The 19,040-nt window shown below is 35.0% G+C and overlaps 3 protein-coding genes across 3 annotated transcripts; 2 read left to right on the plus strand and 1 right to left on the minus strand.

Moving 5' to 3' along the window:
• Positions 1 to 2,615: 2,615 nt before the first annotated feature.
• LOC147400871 (uncharacterized) lies at positions 2,616 to 4,249 on the plus strand. Its single transcript, XM_086441917.1, has one exon. The coding sequence runs from the start codon at positions 2,748 to 2,750 to the stop codon at positions 4,017 to 4,019; it is 1,272 nt and encodes a 423-aa protein (XP_086298043.1). The 5' UTR covers positions 2,616 to 2,747; the 3' UTR covers positions 4,020 to 4,249.
• Positions 4,250 to 12,041: 7,792 nt separating this feature from the next.
• LOC147400872 (major pollen allergen Ole e 10-like) lies at positions 12,042 to 12,500 on the plus strand. The gene is made up of 2 exons (XM_086441659.1): positions 12,042 to 12,375; positions 12,469 to 12,500. The coding sequence occupies exons 1-2, from the start codon at positions 12,042 to 12,044 to the stop codon at positions 12,498 to 12,500; spliced, it is 366 nt and encodes a 121-aa protein (XP_086297785.1).
• A 799-nt stretch (positions 12,501 to 13,299) lies between these two features.
• On the minus strand, positions 13,300 to 14,876 carry LOC147400873 (putative calcium-binding protein CML31). The gene has a single exon (XM_086441536.1). The coding sequence runs from the start codon at positions 14,711 to 14,713 to the stop codon at positions 14,231 to 14,233; it is 483 nt and encodes a 160-aa protein (XP_086297662.1). The 5' UTR covers positions 14,714 to 14,876; the 3' UTR covers positions 13,300 to 14,230.
• Between the last annotated feature and the right edge of the window lie 4,164 nt (positions 14,877 to 19,040).

A 19,040-nucleotide genomic window follows, 5' to 3' on the forward strand; every position in this document is an offset into this window, starting at 1 on the left:
AATGACCTAAATGTCATTTTCTTCAAACTCTACGGAAAAGTCGTTCAATTTTCTTCCTAAACTTATCATGGTTAAGTTGGTGTGGCAATAGCAGCTCTCTATTATTATTATTATTATTGCAAGATGTATTTCATGATCATCATAAGTGGATAGTTGGTAGAATCAAGAGATACGGTTTAAGAATTATTTTTTATTCTCATGATTTTTGTTCTTGACTATGAAAAAATCAGATCAATGATCCAAATCAAACGATGCATTGGATTCTAGAATCTGATTATGAGCTAGAATTAGACTCTAATCAGATTCTAGAATCCGAACCAAACATCCCCATCATGTCATAATTGAGATTACCATGGAACTATTTATGATTCAGCATGGTTGATGGAGTCTACATATATATATTTTTTTAATAAAATAAAATAAAAGGTGTGATAGTTACTTCCCTCTAAAAATTGATATGTGACATGAGAGATTCATGGAGATTTTAATTAGTTTCAACTCAGAAATAAGTGAAGGATATTTTAAGTATAAAAATACATAGAGATTTTGAATAAGAGTTTAAAGGATTTTGTTACTATTTTAGTCATACCAGATAAGGTAAGGGTATTCTAAAATTTTTATGTACACATCCAATCCTTTTTAAGTTCTACCCAAAGCTTTTTTTATCCATCCAAGAATTTTAAATCGTAATATTCTACCTCCCTCACACAGTTACAAAGTTGACTCATCTGAGTCATTTCATCTTAAGACCCATTGATTTTTATAATTAGCATATTTCAATACTAATAAAAAATTTGTCATATATTTCATATCTCCACATAACTACCGAGTTGACTTGTTTGAATCGTCTTATCTCAAATGAGGTGCTGAAAAAAAAATACTCTCATTCACATGATCATATTTCTATTTAAATATGTTAAAATTATTTATTTATTTTTAACACAAAATTACAAAATCTTGTTAAAATTTTATGATTTTTAAAATAATTTTTTATTTATTTGGTTTTAAAATGAAACTTAGTTAAGTCGACTTAAGGGTGTCAATGGGTACTCATTTAACCGAAATCGAACCAAAATCGAAAGCGAAACCAGAATTGAATATCTTGGTTCCAGATCCCTTTTTATTGGAACTGATTAGAGCTGGGTCTAAAATGGAACTAAACCGATAGAAAACGGAATCATCAGGTTCTATCCAATGGGTACCTGCAGTTACCTGAAATCAATTTATTTTGTCATTACTATAGATATTTTAAGGTATTTTTTATTTCAAAATAAATGCATGTTATATAAAATTCATCAATTCTTCATATAAATTATCAATTGGAACTTAAAATGTGCTATTCTTCTAAAAAATTATTACTTTTAACAAAGGTAAATTTTTATTTTTGAAAAGAACCATTAATTTGCATCTTAATTATAATTTATTGAGAATCGGAACTAATGGGTACCGGTGATTTTTGAGAGTTTCAGTTCTGATTCCATTTATTTTGGAACCAAACCCGAAATTGAACTAATATAATGGTTATGGTTCTAAGTTCCTTAGGAACCCAACCAAAACCAACCGATTGACACCCTTAAGTCAACTAGTTTTAATATTTCAAATAAAATAATTAATTTTAACTTTTTGTAAATATAAATATTTTTGAATTCATTTAATTTGAGATAAATGATTTATCTCATCTAATAAGAGATGAAATAGGCAAGTTGACGTAGATAGAAAAGGGTTTGGGTAGAATTTTAAAAGGTTGGATGTGAAATATTTAAAATATAAAATTTTCACAATACCCTTGTCTTATTTGGTACGATTTAAATAGAAATAAAATCTCTATGTATTTTTTATGCCTAGATTTTGACCAAAATCTTCACAAATCTCTTCTCCCACGTATCAAATTTTAGAGAGAAGTAACTCACATGCACTTTATAGGAGAGTGACGTTGTCATGCCTTTACAAGTTAAAGGTAGGGCTGGCAACGGATCTGTTCAATATCACTCCAATACCGATTTGAAAATTTTTAACATGTACTTGATTCGATCCGAACAAATTAATTATTGTGTGAAGTAAATCCGATCCTTTTCATTTTATCCTTAATTCAAAAATGATCCGATATAATCCAAATACATACTTTATTTTCAAATTATCAATGTTCAAAAAATATAAAATCATATAAAATTTTAAAATATCTACTTTCCAACTACAAATCTAAAGGAAAATAAAAAAGACTAAAACATTTTAACTAGATATATTTATATGAAATTAAGAATAATAAAAAATATTAAAATATGTTCGGATAGGATTTTTTTTTCAGAGGGAATTGTGGTAAATTATAATCCGATCCAAAATTATTTTGGATCTATGATTTCAATCTAATCGGATTTTTCAAGTTTTTTAGGAACATTGGGTATATTTTAGATCTTTGCCAGCCTAGTTAAAGGGTCTCGTTAAGATGTGCCTTTAGGCCCAACTTCAAATGCAATATGCAATAAATACACAATGGAAATTGGATTTAGTATCCAGAATTCCTTTTAAAAAAATCTTTCATTACCAAAATAGTCTCAAATGCGTAATCCGAAGGTGTAGTTATTATAATCTAACGTGCGAACTTAGAGCACACGTTAACAAAACCCAAAGCCAAAAGGGTTTAGGGTTTTATCGTTCTTCCTCTTTTGTTGCTCATCAAGCGTTCCCGCTGCACTATCTCGGCCTCCATCACCTCTATCTCTCCTGAATTCGCAGCCGAGAAAGCTTTAATGGATTCTTTGAAAAATCCATCTTCACTATCATCTAGGGTTACCACAGAAACAATCGGTAGAGCCGTAGATGCCCTTCTCAAATGGATCAAATCCAAAGCCAAACACGAAAAATCCCAACTCTTAGAACACGACGAGTTCCTCTATCTCATTCTCACTCTCAAAAAAATCCCACCTCAAGCCCGCACTAACCCTCACAAGATCCCTCTCCCTCACCCTTTCCACCCTTTCGATTCCTCCGAAGAATTTTGCCTAATCTTCGATGATCGCTCCAAATCCTCTCTCTCATCCGATTCAGCCAAGAAAAAGATCCAATCTGATAACATACCCATCTCCAAAGTCCTCAAACTCTCCAAACTTAAATCCGATTACCGCCCATTCGAGGCAAAACGCAAGCTTTGTAGCTCATATGATCTTTTCTTTGCCGATAAACGGATAATCCCTTTGCTTCCTAGGTTATTGGGGAAGGAATTCTTTAAGAAGAAGAAGATTCCGATACCCGTGAATTTGATTCATAAGAATTGGAAAGAGCAGATTCAGCAAATTTGTGGGTCTGCCCTTTTGTATTTGAGGACCGGGACTTGTTGCGTTGTGAAGATTGGTCGGGTTTCTCAGGGTAGAGATGAGATTGTTGAGAATATCGTTGCTGCGATAAATGGGGTTGCAGAGATTGTTCCAAAGAAATGGGGGAATATTCGCTCACTTCATTTGAAGTCAAGTGAGTCTTTGGCTTTGCCAGTTTATCATACGGTGCCCGATTTGGGGTTGAAGATTGAGGGAGTTAAAATGCAAGATGAGGTGTTGAAAGAAGAAGGTGGAGTGGAATCGGCAGGTGAGGATGACATAATTGAAGAGAAGGAGAAGGAGAAGAAGTCGGAGAAAAAGAGAAAGGTATCGAAGAAGGGGAGGATTCATGAAGTTCGGTATATGGATAGTAATTTTAATGAGTTATTGGGCGATGTATTGAGTGACGATGAGAAAAGTGAAAATGGTGAATTGGGTGATGTTGATTTGATTGGTAAAAAGAGGAAGATAGCGGAAAAACCAGACGAGGGGCGGGTTGTTAGTAAGGTAAATGGTGAGAAACAATTGAAGAAATCGGGAAAGGCAAAGAAGGGAGATGCCGTGAAACAGAAGAAAGTTAGTTTGTCTTCAGAACGCAAAAGTGGAGAAGAAGTTGATGGTGAAATGTTGAAGAAGAAGAAAAGTAAAATTGGGAAGACGGAGAATGGACAAATGAAGATGAAGATTAAGAAGAGTAATAGAATATAAGCAATGGAGCGATAGACTTTTGAAGGCATTTTGCTCAATTGGCACTCTTAGATAGCTGAGGCCGAGATAGGCTTCTCAGAGGAATTGCAATGTTGGGTGGACTTCCTGTAATCGGAGTATGGTTTTGTATTTTTCAGACATTTTGGTTTTATTATTCATGTTGGTAGCGTGTTTTTGGTACTCTTTATTAATTTTATGAATGCCCAAGGGTTTTAAGATTGACTATTTAATTTACCCATGTTTTATCTTACAATGTCATAACCATGACCATAAATTTTCCTGTGAAGGGTGCAATTATTTGTTTCCTATAATGCATAGTTTTGGACATTCAATTGCTGATATGGGGATATGTAGTCACCATAGTTGGATAGTTGATGATACCAATAGTAACATGTTTGCATATATTCATCTGTTGCTCAAGCACTTTTACAAATAATGTCAGCTGTCTTTGTGATTGTATATCACTATCTTTTGGTATGGGAAATCTTATTCAAGACCTCTTCGTTAGTTTAGTCGTATCTGTTTGAATTGCTTGTTGAAGAATTGGATCAGCTAGGCCTTATCCCAAGTATAGGCGTCGGGAACCCTATTTTACCATTCAACTATATGTAGAGCCAATCTATCTTTTCTTAATGATAACTTGAGCTTCAGACTCTCAAATTTTAATAGAATCAGCATCTAGAAATCATCGTGTTTATTCCCAATTTCTGCCACAATTTGTCTGTACCTTTTAGGAGATAGGAGGGGTTCCGAATTCCCATTTCTTGGAGGGGCTTCTACTTCTTCCATCTAGGATGAAATAGGGCCTTGTTGCGAGATAATGCCTTCACAGTAGAACACCCCTCTCTCTCTCTCCATCCTCTCTTTATCTTTGTAAAAACATTTACTCTTCCCATCTCGTCCCCCCCCCCTAATTCCACCTACTATGATAAAACTTCCAACAAGAGTTGTGGGTCTCCCATACTCTTCCCTGAAAAAGAGCCTCAAGCCATTTTCTCCCATTTCATCCTATTACATCCCCAACATGCCAAACTGAACAATGCCTATCTTTCTGAGTTGCAGTGGCTGCTGCAGCACCATTCCTTTGCCAAACTGAGATTTTGCATGCAGCAGGTTGGTTTTCATCAATAGCTGTTTGATCATTGGTATGGTCTAGCTTAGTTAGCCCTGCTCATGAGTGGGCTCGTGAGAGGTAGATGGGGGAATTGATGTCGATTACTACTTCTGGTACCAATTTGGCCGTTATGCTGCATTATGAGAATTGAGTTCTTGCCTGGTTTGGTTTTGCGAAGTATCCCTGTTGCCCTTTTGTCCCAGAACTTTCTAGCTTTGCCACATTGGTTCTCCGAAAACGGTATGGGGAAGGGACAGACTGAGTTCCTTATGTACATTCTTAGATCATTGGTATCTTTGAACCTACTCCCCTTCTCTTTGGGCCCAAACTAGTGGGGGATCCTCTGATGTGCCTGTGCATTCCTTGTCGAATTCACTAAAATACCATTTGCTTCTCTGGTGTGTCAAATTCACTAACAACATTTTTTTTTTTTTTTTTGTTGCACCTTCTTTTTTAAATAATATTAGTGGAACACCCTTTAACTCAGTCCATGAATCTTGGGAGGAAAATTACATTTGTGCATCATCATGAAGACGGCTTCTCATTCCACTTTGTCATAGGCCTTTTTTAGGCCCCTTTAGCAGCATACTTGGCCCCTTGTATATGTTTGGAAAATTTCATTAGAAAGTAGGGTGTTATCAGAGATCCTTCTTCTCCCTACAAAAGCAGAGTGCACTGGACTACTTCTCCCACCTTCTCATACTCCTAGTGCTTTAGTTCTAGCCTTTGTAAGTTAATTCATACTCAAAAGTTGCAAATATTTAATTATCAATATTAATGCAGAAAAAAACTAGTTTTTTTACATAGATCGATATGCTTCCTTCTCATTGATGTTTGAAGAAGGCGACCACAGCATCGTAAACAATTTCTTTGGCAGTTATCCCCCCTATGAAATCTGCATGAGCAAAATCCTTCACAAATTGAATTGTGAGCTTGTCTCCTTCATGTAATTTAAGACTGTCAAGTAAAAGCCCAACATCTTGTACATCAGAGAGCTCGTCCTGACCTCCATAACTGATGACAAGAGGAAGGTTGCCAGGGATGTTGGTGAGGTTATAAACTGGAGGTTTTACTCGGCCATAATGCTTCATGTTAAAGTTTTGCACTCCCATGATCATACTTTGATATGACGCCACTACGCACAGCTGCAAATTAATGTAGAATTTTTTTGATATATTAAGTGAAATTCCTATATAGAAAAACACATTTTGGTTCTTGTTATTTCTAGGATTCGACATGTCTTACTCTGAGTCAGATGCACCATGTTCTTTGTCGATGTCGGTTGAGGTACATCCTTGAAGAATAGATTCACGGTCAATGTTGGATCCAATCCAGGCTTTAACAGTCAGTGCTCACAGTCACAAAAACCAGTAGCAATGCCCATCTCCCCTGGATTATGATATTGTCGGCTAATAGAAACCACAGAGGAACAATAGCCTTAGTTGTGCAGAATAAAAAGAAACTTTTGCCTATACTGATGGATTGCACGATTTTCATTAAGATACAATTAGGTACTTGTGAGACATAAGGGGACAATGAAACATACCAAGATAGAGCTGTCTATTCGAAGAACACCTTTTTCTTCCATTTCATTTTTATTTATTTTTTTAGCTTATCGTGGACATCCCCACCCTTGGGGTAAGACTAATCCCACGGTCACACGCACTGCCCCCTCGGAGATGTGTGTGGATGCAAAGCAATGAAAGTTATTATTATTATTTTTTTTCAAGTTCTTCTTGAAGAGTTCCATGGTGTATTTACTGTCTATGATTACTTGAGCGATTCACATGTCTGTATGTGGCTGTTAACATTGAGAGCAAGAGGCACAGATCCCTTTGTTTGTAACCCAATTATTGAAACTTTTATGGATAATTCTTCGAGGAATAGATGAGTTAGGTTAGGTAGGTGGTTAGCCATTGATTTCTCCTCACCTTTTCAACCTGGGAAGATTTAGGTTGGTGCATTTGTCATTATTGCTGTCATCAAAATCACCATTACCATACACAAAACGGCCTCTGTAGGACCCGAACACCACTTCGACTGTTGATACTAGAATGTTTGCTGGTGACACTTGCAACGATTGTTGGTGTCTGTTGTAGCTTTGTTTTGGGTTTTGGAGCTCTAATCTTTGCTGTAACGGTGAGGAGAGTTTGTGGTTCAGTTCTGTTGATACTAGAATGAAATATTGATCCTGAAATATGCTACTGACTCAAAATATTTTTGAGTCATTTAATGCTTTGTGGTCTGTTTTGTTTTGATTAAGATTAGTAAGTAAAAGTAGGGTGCCAACTGCCAATGGCAGCTCAAAAAATATTTATCAATATTTTTTATAAAGATGTCTTTATTATATCTTCTCCACTAGGCCACTATCCCACTAAATCTCTCTCCACTCTTTTGATAGATTGTAAACAAATTTCTCCATGATACAACAGGAAGGCAAAAGGTTCAAGAACTCATTGAATTGGGTTGCCAAGTACTTTAAACTGAAGGGTTTGAACCCTTTTGCTTCTTGTGTTTCATCTCTCCCTCTTGTCAAGAAAGGTGAGGGGACCATCTTTTTTCTGCCATTTTTGTATTTTACGTAGCTTTGCTTGTTTAGAGGACTATGCAGAGATCTGGTTCTATGTGTGTTTGAGAGTTTATTTAGAACTTATAAGTGAAACAAGTTTAAGGGAGAGGTAGTTTGGATAAACTTAGAGTAGTTGTGGATTGCCTTAAAGGTTTTTATCAACTAAGATATGTCAGTAGTCATAAATTGCTGTTTTATATATAAGTGGTTTTTCTGAAGTTGGGTAGCTTTGTTTCAAGAATTCATGTCTTTGGTTTGATTTAATTTCTATGTTTGTTTGATGTTTTTTATCAACTAACGTATGTCAATAGTCATAAATTGCTATTTTATTTGCTATAAACAAAGGAAATATGTGGGTTTTTTGAACATGGGTAGTTTTGTTTCAAGAATTCATTCTTGGGTTTGATTCAATTTCTATATTTGTTTGAAAAGTAAGGGTTTTGGTTGGTTACTGGCCGCATTCATGGTTCCCATATAGGGACTTATCCATTGTGGTTTCTATTTTATTTAGAGTTTTATCCAATTGTCCAGATTTTAGAGTTTTGATAGTTGTGGGGTTCTATTTCAAGGCTTTTATTTTCAATAACTGATGTCATTAGAATTTTGGAGTTATTTCTCTTCTATTAATTTGTAAGAAAATAGTAGACGTGTTTCATGAATTGAATGAAGAATCTACTTTTAAGTTCCTTAGAGATGAGACTCTTATCCTTCATATGGTATCCTCCATATTTTTGTTGGTTAGACTCTATTTCTCTGCTAAACCCAGCAATTAAAATCCTAAAACTCATATTCCTATTTTCCTCTGCCCCCAAACAATCCTATACTTCTGACTGTCCCGACAGTGTTCATATTCAACCTCCCTAAAACCCTTACCTTGAACCCTAAGCTCCACCTGTTGAAACCTCAGTTTCCTCCTCCCTAGAACTTGTAAATGGAACTCAATTAAACCTTAAGACTCTTTTCAATAAACCAGAATCAGAACCTTATATGCATTGACGTAAGATGTAGTTCTAAATAGAATTGAATTGCAAATTGAATAGATGTTTACTAATTAAATTTAGTTGGATTAAAATAAGGTATCGAAGATGATGAGAAGAAACCATGTTTTTCTGGATTTGTCATGAGGGATCATGTTAGAGAATAAGATGTATCGTATAAATATGCACAAGACATACAGTCATTTTTAGTGTATCTCAAAGCCAACTCTGCTGATTCTTTAAACCATCAACAAGTATCATGCATTTGATGTTTCCGTTCTGTTGTTTGCCCCAGTGAAGAGGTAGCCCCTGAATGATCTGTGTGGTTAAGTTAGTGGTTTCCTACGTTATGTGGGTAGAATTTGTTTAGGATGGTGACCTAGGTCCATCATGTATTCTCTATTCTATTTAACATCTGCTGGCGGATGTTTTTTTTTATTTTCTTCTGTAAGTTTGGGCTGTTTTCATATTGTTCGTCTTCATTATAGTTTGTGGCTTTGAGGTGCACTGTGGTTTCATTCAAGGGGGGGGGGGGTGCAGAAATGGACCCTTGTTGCCTAGCATCTCTTGTTGTTTGCACCATGTCATAACCAGCCCCTTCTCTTCTTTTGTTGAGTCTACAAAATCTTTTGGTAATTTAATTTAGTCGGACTCTCTCAAGGCCCAAATAAAGTGCAGATTGATCCCCTTCAAATTCCCATGCTATCTCTTCAATCTGATTCCTTCCTACTTCTGTCGTGCTTCCAAATGACATAAACACCACTGACAGGGGTGGCTTTCCCTCCACCCATGTTTAGCAATCATGATTGGTGCTTGAGTTCCAGAGATTGGACCTTAGTGTAGCTATCACCTACACGCCTGCACACACAGACAACAATACCAATGTGAATGTCAACCTTTTACTTTATGAACTACCCATATATGCTGTCACAAAATTAATTTATAGTTTAGGCTCATTTTGCACCGACAATTGCATGCTTGCACAGGTACACATCAAACACCCAAGCATTCACAAGTGCATCTCATGTCTTTTATCTGGGCTTATAATTCTGTTTTGTTTGAATATTCTACAAATGAGAATGTCATTCAAGCGCTCTGTCTATTATTACCCACTCACTTGAATGAATATGCTTTGGGGTGAGGAGATGATTGGAGCTTATCATGGTGGGGAAATGTTATTAGTACCACCTGCCGTTGTTCTACTGTAGAGGCCTTATGTTTGCAAGAAAATAGTTGTTATTATAAACGACTCTTTTTATAGAGGGGGACAGGGGTGACACAAAGGGGGGGATAGGGGTGACACATCGTATAAAAAACATCTATGGTCATGTGTGCGCCACCATGTCATTTGTGTCACCTGTGTCCCCGTTTGTGTCACTCCAGCATTAGTGCTTTTTATATTTGATCTCACAATTATATGTATGTGGTTTCATTTTTGTTGTCTATTAGGAGAAAATTAAATAAAAATATACAAATTTTATCTGGAAAAATGGATGTTTTTAAAATAAATGTAATTTTTTTTCTTCTGAAAAATGTCTGTAGCGGCGATAAATCCTTTAGCGACAACACATTGACCGACGCTTCAGGCAACCGCATGTAATATTGTTACGCTATGTTTGGATTGAGAGAAATGGAGAGAAGTGGAAATAAATGAGTTTCTCTCCATTTCTCTTGTTTGGATTGTTGAGTTTAGGAGAGGAGAAAAGAATTGGAGAGAGAGAAAAAAAAAAAAGATAAGTTTTCTCTCTCCAAAAGAGGAGAGAAATCTTTTAAAAATATTTTATAATTTCAACTCTGCTCCCAGATCACTTTTAAGATGTTTTAAAATTTCAAAGTTATCCCAAATTCTCTCATGTCCATCCAAATATGGTGAAGAGAAATTGAATTTCTCTTTTCTCCACTTCTTTCAATCCAAACATGGCCGTAGGGGCTGTTTTCTATGAATTACAGGCGGTTTTTGACCGCGCTTTAAAGTGTTTATTTTGTACTAAGAAGTACATTCATTTCAACTACTTCCATGCTCTCTTTCCCATTTTCCAAAAGAATAATATACTCAATGCCTCACCAGTAAACTTACCATTGTACGAGTGAAGCACTTCTTGTCACGCAATTGTGGGCTAACACTAAGCTAGCCACAGATAATTCGTACTCGTCACATCGAAATGATACGATCCATTCCTATAATCAGATATCTAAAATTGACATCGATTCTCACATTGCTGATGTGCCTGCACACATAGCGATAGATATATCCATGTCAGCAATGTGAGAATCGGTGTCAATTTTAATGTTACTTTAGCATTTTTTTTCTTGTTCTTTAAACTCCAAACAACATTCTTATTTTTTCTTAATACAAGAATTCATTGAGTATAAAAAAATATATATCTGTACAATCAAAGAGGTCGTGAAGTCCAAGAGGCACCCGTTGCCTCACCCTTGTTAGTCGGGACTACGGGTCCAAAACCCCCTTAAAAAAAGAGGGGGAATCGTTGAACCTATCCTATTTTTTCTTGTTTTCTCTCTCGCGTACCTTTAAAAGAACGGAAATTCTGAAGTGAATAGGATAGGACACTGCATTTCACACATGCAGAATCATAGATGCTTTCCTCAAGATACGAGTGAGAATCTATCGTTCTATACGAACCTCCATGGCAGCATGGTGTGAAACGCAGTGTCAAGCCCAGTCGCTCTAGGATGACTCTTTAAAAAAAAAATTAAGCTCCTAAACTCTCCAATGGTTTTTTTATTTTATTTTAAACAAAATATTTTTTAATCCATCCACCCCAACGGTCAAAATTCAATAAAGGACTTAAGTGGGCTCTCCCGAAGCCCAATACGACTAGGGCCAGTTAGGGCTTGTACTTTGTTCGAGGCCGTACCCAATAATATTTAGACTCACCAGAGAATTACCTGAACCAGGCCTGACCCAAAACCAATTTTCAAAGATGATCTTAGCCGTATGTTTGTGATCAAACATGGTTTAGAGGTTTTAAAACTATGGCTTATGGGTAGTGATAGTGGTAGTAGACATTTAACATAAAAAATCAAGAATATTCTCATGAGATCAGTGGAACCCAAACTAAGTAGTCAAAATAGCAAAGCTTGTCAAATCAAAAAGAGAAGAACCCAAATAACCCATACCCAAGTAGATAAAACCTTGTAATTAGGGAATTAGAGAACCCAAACAAACAAGAGTGAAAATGAAGAAATCAAACATTTTGACAACCATGCACAGCAGTGTTGTCCACCAAAGCTCTTCATTCACACCTCTATTATAAAAACCAAACTAGACTCACCAAACTAAACTATTAAAGAGTGAGAGAAGGAGAAAAAATAAATAAAATTAAAAGCTCTAGACAACTATGAGGATGGGAAGGTTGTACTCCTTCATGTTGGTCATGATCATGGTTATTGTGACTCTTGTTGTTGCTGGAGAAGGCTCGGCGAGCAACCAATGTCAATGGTGTGTAGCAAAACATGGAGCGAGTGATGAAATGCTTCTCGATGCAATTCATTACGTGTGTGGGAACATGAAGATAGATTGCAATCCCATTAATCCTGGAGGAATGTGTTACAATCCACAGAATGAAGCCAATCATGCTTCCTTTGTCATGAATAGGTACTATCAGTCTCGTGGTCGAAACAAATGGAATTGCCACTTCAATGGGACTGGAATCATCACTGTTACTGACCCAAGTGAGCTCTCTCTCTCTCTCTCTCTCACACACACACACACACACACATACATATATAAATTTCTTACATGAACTCTCTTGTGTGTATTTTCAGGTTATGGGACTTGCACTTATGATCAGGCTTAGACATGGTGCTTCTTGATGGATATTAGAATAATTGTAGTTTGATGCCCAATTTATTGGGATTTTTAACACTTGTTTCCTAGATAATTAATGAAATAATAAGGAGATTTGGTTTTGTTTTCTGATTTCTTTATGAAATTATTAGCTTAACATGTTCCATTCTTCCCAATGGGCTGACGATATATTGGATCTAAAAGTCTGTATTATCTTGCATGGAAAATGGCTTCCCTGAAAAATGTATGATTGCACATTTTTCCTGAAATTCATTTTCCCTCCTAAAGCAATTCTCTACCTTTGAGGGAAAATGTTTTCCTAACCCACCCGCGTGGAAAATGATTTTCCCACCTACTAATGCTCCCTTTCTACATTTTTGAAGGTGAAGTTATTGAATTTATTTTTCCATAAAATTCATTTTCCCATGATCATTTTTTCAAGGAATTCATTACGCTCTAGAATTCCTTCCAATCATTCAGACCCTAAGGGTGTGTATGATCACAAAGAAATATTTTTGTTGAAAAATCAATTTTCAAAGAAAAAAAAAAGGTCTTGAGAAAATTGAGTATTTTCCTCAAGAAAACCAATGTTTGATTGCATGTATCAAGGGTGGGAGTAATCATGAGAGAATAACATCAGGATTTTGAAACCTGACAAGAAACCATTTTCCTAAGTAAAGATAGGAGAACCATTTATTTCTGGGAAAATGCACAATCATATAACTGCAAAATGAATTATCGCAGAAAAAAATAATTCCGTGAATCTTACAAAACCTAAAATTCAGAAACTAAGGGGTAACATTAACCCTAAGACAAACTTGCACTGCACCGGCGGTAATCCTAATCGTCTGATCAATCACTTTTCTTTAATTTGGTCGAGTTGATACGGGTGGCCACACCATCCAGTTATATCTTGAATATAAATTCATTGGGAAAATGAATTCCGTGGCAGAATGATTTCCCTCATTTGATTGCAATTAAGAAAATGTCAAAATGAGAGTTGCTTTAGTTAGCAAACAATGTTAGGAGATGTGAAAATCATTTTTCCCACCTTGTGTGAAAACTCGCTTTGGGCCAGAAAATGCCCACTCATACACACCTGATAATTACATTTTCTAAAAACAATCATTTTCCTCCTATTTTCCTTGCACACTGGTACAAACCCAGCCTTATCTTTTCCAAGGTTTTACATTAGAAAATTTAGTACTGCCCCTGGATAAACATTTTCCAATTAGCAAACCTCCACACTGAAATTATTAAGACCTTATTGCCCATCATTAAAAAGCCACAAACATGAAAGGGATCCCTCTTCATATATATAACGGCATCTAAACTTACGTCCGACTAGGGAAACCGAATGAACCAGGGCCAGAACCAAGGGATATGGAACCCTCCCCCGGGCATGTGCAACACCCGCACATCACACCCAAAGTAAGTGAGGGAACGCCCTCACGGGTGTCTCCAAGGAAATATTGCTCATACTGAGTATCGAATACACAACCTACGAACTCTCGCCGCTTGTTGGATTTGAAATTTCCATTGAGCCACCTCGTCGGGGTTAAAGGGATATAAAAGATTTTGTACTTAAGTGAAATTAGATTGTTAGTCCAACTCCTATTTTGTATCTAAAATAAATAAATAAAAAATAAAAACTATTATGTGAACAAATTGTAACAAGCTACAAATGAATCAATCAATCAATGGTCCTAGCTAATTTATCTAACCCTACATCTATATACATCAAAGCATCATATCGACAAACTCATCAAAATTTATCACTCCATCACCATTCAGATCAAAATGATCAATCATAACTGTACACTCATCAATGGTCTTGGACTCTCCCAATCTACTAAGCATCCTCTTCAAACTCTTGGGTGTAATGCAATCACACCCATCCATAACATACATCTCAAAAGCCTCCCTCAACTCTTTCATCTTCTCATCTTCATCCTTTATTCCTTCCATTAATCCAACAAAATCCTCTAAACATAACAACCCATCTCCATCTGAGTCCAATGACTTAACCACATCTTCCACCTCTTCTTGCAAGATCTCTCCCAAAACCATCGTCACGCAACGTCGCAACTCCGTGGAAGAAACCTTCCCATCTCCATCCTCATCGCAGTATCGAAATATGCGCTCCAAAACATCACATTTCTTCATTTTTGTGATGGAATAGTTCTCAATAAATAGCTCTAAATTGCTTTGAGTTTGAAACATGGAGATGTTACACAAGCTTATATAAATAGGTTTGTATCATAAATACGAAGAAGATGCCAAGATTTTTCTAAGAAGGAATAAAAGGATAAAAAATGTGAAGGAACTAACGGAGAAGTAACGGAATCGAAGACATTCAACACGGTGTCATGGTGGTTGTGTGGACGTTCTCGAAAGTCTTAACAAGACATTATATATAACGGTCAGAGCCGTCATGGGGAAAAAGAATAAGAAAAAAAAAAAAATGTCACCGCTATCGTGCTTGACGCGCCCTCTGAATGCGTGGTTAGAATTTACATTCGGTTAAAACGCGAATAATGTGAGTTTGACTTTTCTGTGGTCAAAACATGTTAGGACACCAAACAATAAAGAAACTATAAATTTTCTTAGAGATCTGTTACATTTCTTGGGATTTGTTTCCACGAGAGTTCATAGGGAATATCTTCCCTTTCCCACCATGATACCTTTGGATTCAGTGTGGTACGTTGTACACTAGAGCTTCTTTTGTTTATGGGAAAATTACGTAAGAGTCGTGTTGGAGTAACATTAAAATTGACATAGATTTTCACATTGTTGATGTTGATGTCAAGGTGCACAACATATGCTTTTCACTCGTATCCTGATGAAAAACATCTATGATTCAGTACATACATTTACATCAGAGATGTGAGAATCGATGTCAATTTTAATCCATCTTGATAATCCATTTAGTAATTTTTTTATTTTTTAATGATTCCTCATTATTGTTGAGGTCAATATTTTTGTTATCGAACTCATCATTCTTTATTTTTTATTGAGGTCAAAATTTTTATTGTCTAACTCAACACTTACTATTGTCAAGCTCACCACTTTTCAAAAGTTATTATTGTCAAGTTCTCCATTTTTATTTTTTGAATTTTTTCAACTAAAATACATTGAAAGATCAACTAAAAGTTTGACATAATGACTTATCTAGATGATTTCAAACCATCTTTCATTAATTTTCATTTAAAAATGAAGCAAGCAAAATGCTTGAAAAAACTCTTGATAAATAGTTATTTCTTCCTTCCCAAATCCTTTGTGTCGGGAAGTGTCGGAATGGGGTCTCTGAAACCTAATTGGGATGCCACAAAAAAAAAAAAGGATGAAAATGATGAGTTTCAACAGTTAGGGCACATTCGACGATTCAATCTTGATAAATGTGGGGAGTAAAATTCAAGATTGATTATAATAAATAAAAACTCCGTTAGGGTCCTTTAAGTAATTTTTCCTTTATTTATTCGACACCACCAGACTCATGAAATTAGGACTAGTGAATATTCAATGACCCACTCCTTATTTTCCACGTGGCACATTTATTTCAACTCCATTAATCTATGAAATTTCGATACCACAAATCAAGTTGGTTCCATTGATCCAACCAAAGTGTAATGGAGGAATAAGATTTGTTTATTCAACTCCAAATCCTTGGGGTAATACTTTGATAATGATGACGACGACAAGATTAAAAGTAAGTATTTTCCATCACGATTTTTCAATCCAATGTCTTTACTTATGAATTAGCAAACAGAGTAAATCCTACATGTGCTCATTGACTCGAGTTCTCAATTAATGTGTTGCGAGGAAGATCCTTTCCTTGGAAGGCTAATGAATGGATATGCCATATTCGTTTGGGCTTTTGCAGTTGATGGGGCTTCAAATTAAAGTTGCCTTAGAGGTGCTTTGCGAATTTGTTTTTGCGCAAAGCCAAAGATCGAAAATGGTTCCACCTAAAATGACATAAATACCCTTTATCTTTAAATGATATTCCACCAATGATTTGTAGTCATTTGTTTTTGTCTTATATAGGTTAAAAGTTTCGGAATGAGTTGAGTTTTTGTGAGGATGGTCTCTATGATGAAGAGACCATTCTCACAAAAAATCAGCCCATTGTTAAACTTTTAACCCTATCAAAACACATTCAAGAACTGTAAATCATCCATTATTTATTGTAAACCACTTTTGATTGGATTAGAAGATTTGAAATGGGCTGATTTTTTGTGAGGATAATCTCCTCATTATAAAGATAATCATTACCAAAAATCAACTCATTTCAAAACTTTTAACCCATATAAGATAAAAACAAATTTGACTATGGTATGGATTGCTTTTATAATTCGTGGGGTGCTTTTATTTTGTGGCGTGCTTTTAATTCATAAGGTGCTTTTATAATTACCCCACTACAAAAAAACTAACATGTGAAATGCATTTCACTCGTAAAAGTGAGTTGCATTCAATTATAATGTAGTTTTAAACTTGATTTTGGTCAATTTAAACTTGAAATGCATTCGAAATAATCTATGTTATACTATTTTAATATCTAGATCTAAATCTTGATCTCACAATTTCTTTCTCAAAAACTTTATCTGTTTGTAGGTTATTCTTACTTTGATTATTTATTTATTATAGAAATATGTTTGATTTATCACCAAATTTTATTAGATTATTAGGGTGTTGTTAGATAGTTGAATGAATAATTGGTGTAAGTAGACTACTACTATGCGTTTGTTTGAATATTAATGTGTATGATAATATGATGTTTAGATGTTTATCTTAAGTATTGATTTTATATTGATTTTTTTATATAATTAATTAATATTATTTGAATATTGTGATCCTTATGTCAAAAAATGCCATTTAATAGTTTTTGTATATGTAAAGATAATTTGATTAATTTGTCAGAATCCAACAATTATAAGTTGTCAAACAAACATCAATTTAACATGAAAATGTACAATTTAAACCCTTCACTTCATGATAAAGTTATATTGTGTAGCTGCCAATTTAATAATGTAAGTTCAGTCTATTATCACTGACCCCAATTTGACATTCTTAATGGAGGTCAAAATATTTTGATTCTTCTTGTAATAGTTTAATATAAGTGAATGTGCGTCCATGTCTTTGACATGAGGCCCTCCAAATTTTGATAAATATTTGAGATACCTTATCTTTGGTCTTTGTCTTTTGTCATAGATTAATGAAAAATCACCAAATAAAATATTAGATTTTCTTTATAAAAAATTTGAATTTTCTTTTGAAACTTAGCCATCTTCAACCTCTTAGATAAGATAATACAGATAGTAATGATGAGACAATAATAACGATGACAATGATAATGATGACAATGCGTTAATGTCCTTTTTAAGAGGAGATGTTGCTGAAATTTCGATAGAATTATAAAATTTATAAATTTATTTAAATTGAAAATAATTATTTTTATAATTTTTTAATATAAGTTTTTATATACATGTAAAGGTATTTTGGTCATTTTTTGTACATTATCAACATTAAGGGTATTATAGTCATTTTACTAGAATCCAATAATAAAAAACTATCAAACAAACATCAATTTTTTGTTTATGTGCTTTTGTAACGAACAAACTTATATTGAATATAATTTTCATGCTCTGGGATCCTGCTTCTTCCAAAAGCTAACTTTTATAAATAACAGACCCTAAAATCTAATAATGTCTTAAGGATATAATATTACCCATATTTACATCAAAAGTAAAGGTGCGTTTGAAAATCGATTCACCGTGAGAGTTGGACTTTTAGAGATTCAACTCTCAAGAGTTAGTGGTGAGAGATTATTATATTTTGGTGTTTCATGGTTGTGAGAGTTTAAGTTCTTAGAGAGGAGAGAAGATTTCAGGGATTTCATACGAAGAGTTCTTCATCATATTAGGAGCAACGACACTGGAGATGGCGAGAAGGGTGATTTGCATATGGAACTTTTTTCCAAATAAAATCTTAAATTGAACTCAATTGAAAGTTGAAACCCTTATTTTTGTTGAATTATGATTTGGGCAACTCATCAAATCAAACAAGAGACAACGAGAAGGGGAGACGTATTGGTTTCTAGTTGGGGTTTATGTTGCCATCAGAGAAAAGAAAAGAGAAGAAGAATAAGGGAAGTATTCGAAGGCCTTAAAGAGAGCAAAACATTGTGCCAAACATATTTCAAAACATGGGTTAAAAGTTTAAAATGGGCTGATTTTTGGCGATGATGATCTCCTCATCATAGAAGTCATCCTCACAAAAAATCAACCCATTCTGAAACCTCTAACTCATACATTGAAAAAATGTTTGGCTCTCTTTATGGCCTCTTAACGCCACCCGAAGAAGAAAAGACAAAGAAGTAGATAGGGCTAGCAATGATCGATATATGATATCCGATCCGATAAAAAAAAAAAAAAAAGATTATCATATAAGATTTGGATCTTTCGGATCGGATTCAGGTTTAGATTTGTGGATCCGAATAAATTTCGATTTGGTTTGGATTAATGCCAATCCGATCCCATTTCTAATGGAC

The sequence above is a fragment of the Akebia trifoliata genome, chromosome 5 (assembly GCF_017979445.1).
Source record: "Akebia trifoliata isolate Shusen 1 chromosome 5, ASM1797944v1, whole genome shotgun sequence".
Taxonomy (NCBI): Eukaryota; Viridiplantae; Streptophyta; class Magnoliopsida; order Ranunculales; family Lardizabalaceae; genus Akebia; species Akebia trifoliata.

Coding starts and splice junctions, on each gene's coding strand:
- LOC147400872 (XM_086441659.1), top strand. CDS start 12,042: ATGAGGATGGGAAGGTTGTACTCCTTCATGTTGGTCATGATCATGGTT. Junction 12,376..12,468: donor CATCACTGTTACTGACCCAA/GTGAGCTCTCTC, acceptor GTGTATTTTCAG/GTTATGGGACTTGCACTTAT.
- LOC147400873 (XM_086441536.1), bottom strand. CDS start 14,713: ATGTTTCAAACTCAAAGCAATTTAGAGCTATTTATTGAGAACTATTCC.
- LOC147400871 (XM_086441917.1), top strand. CDS start 2,748: ATGGATTCTTTGAAAAATCCATCTTCACTATCATCTAGGGTTACCACA.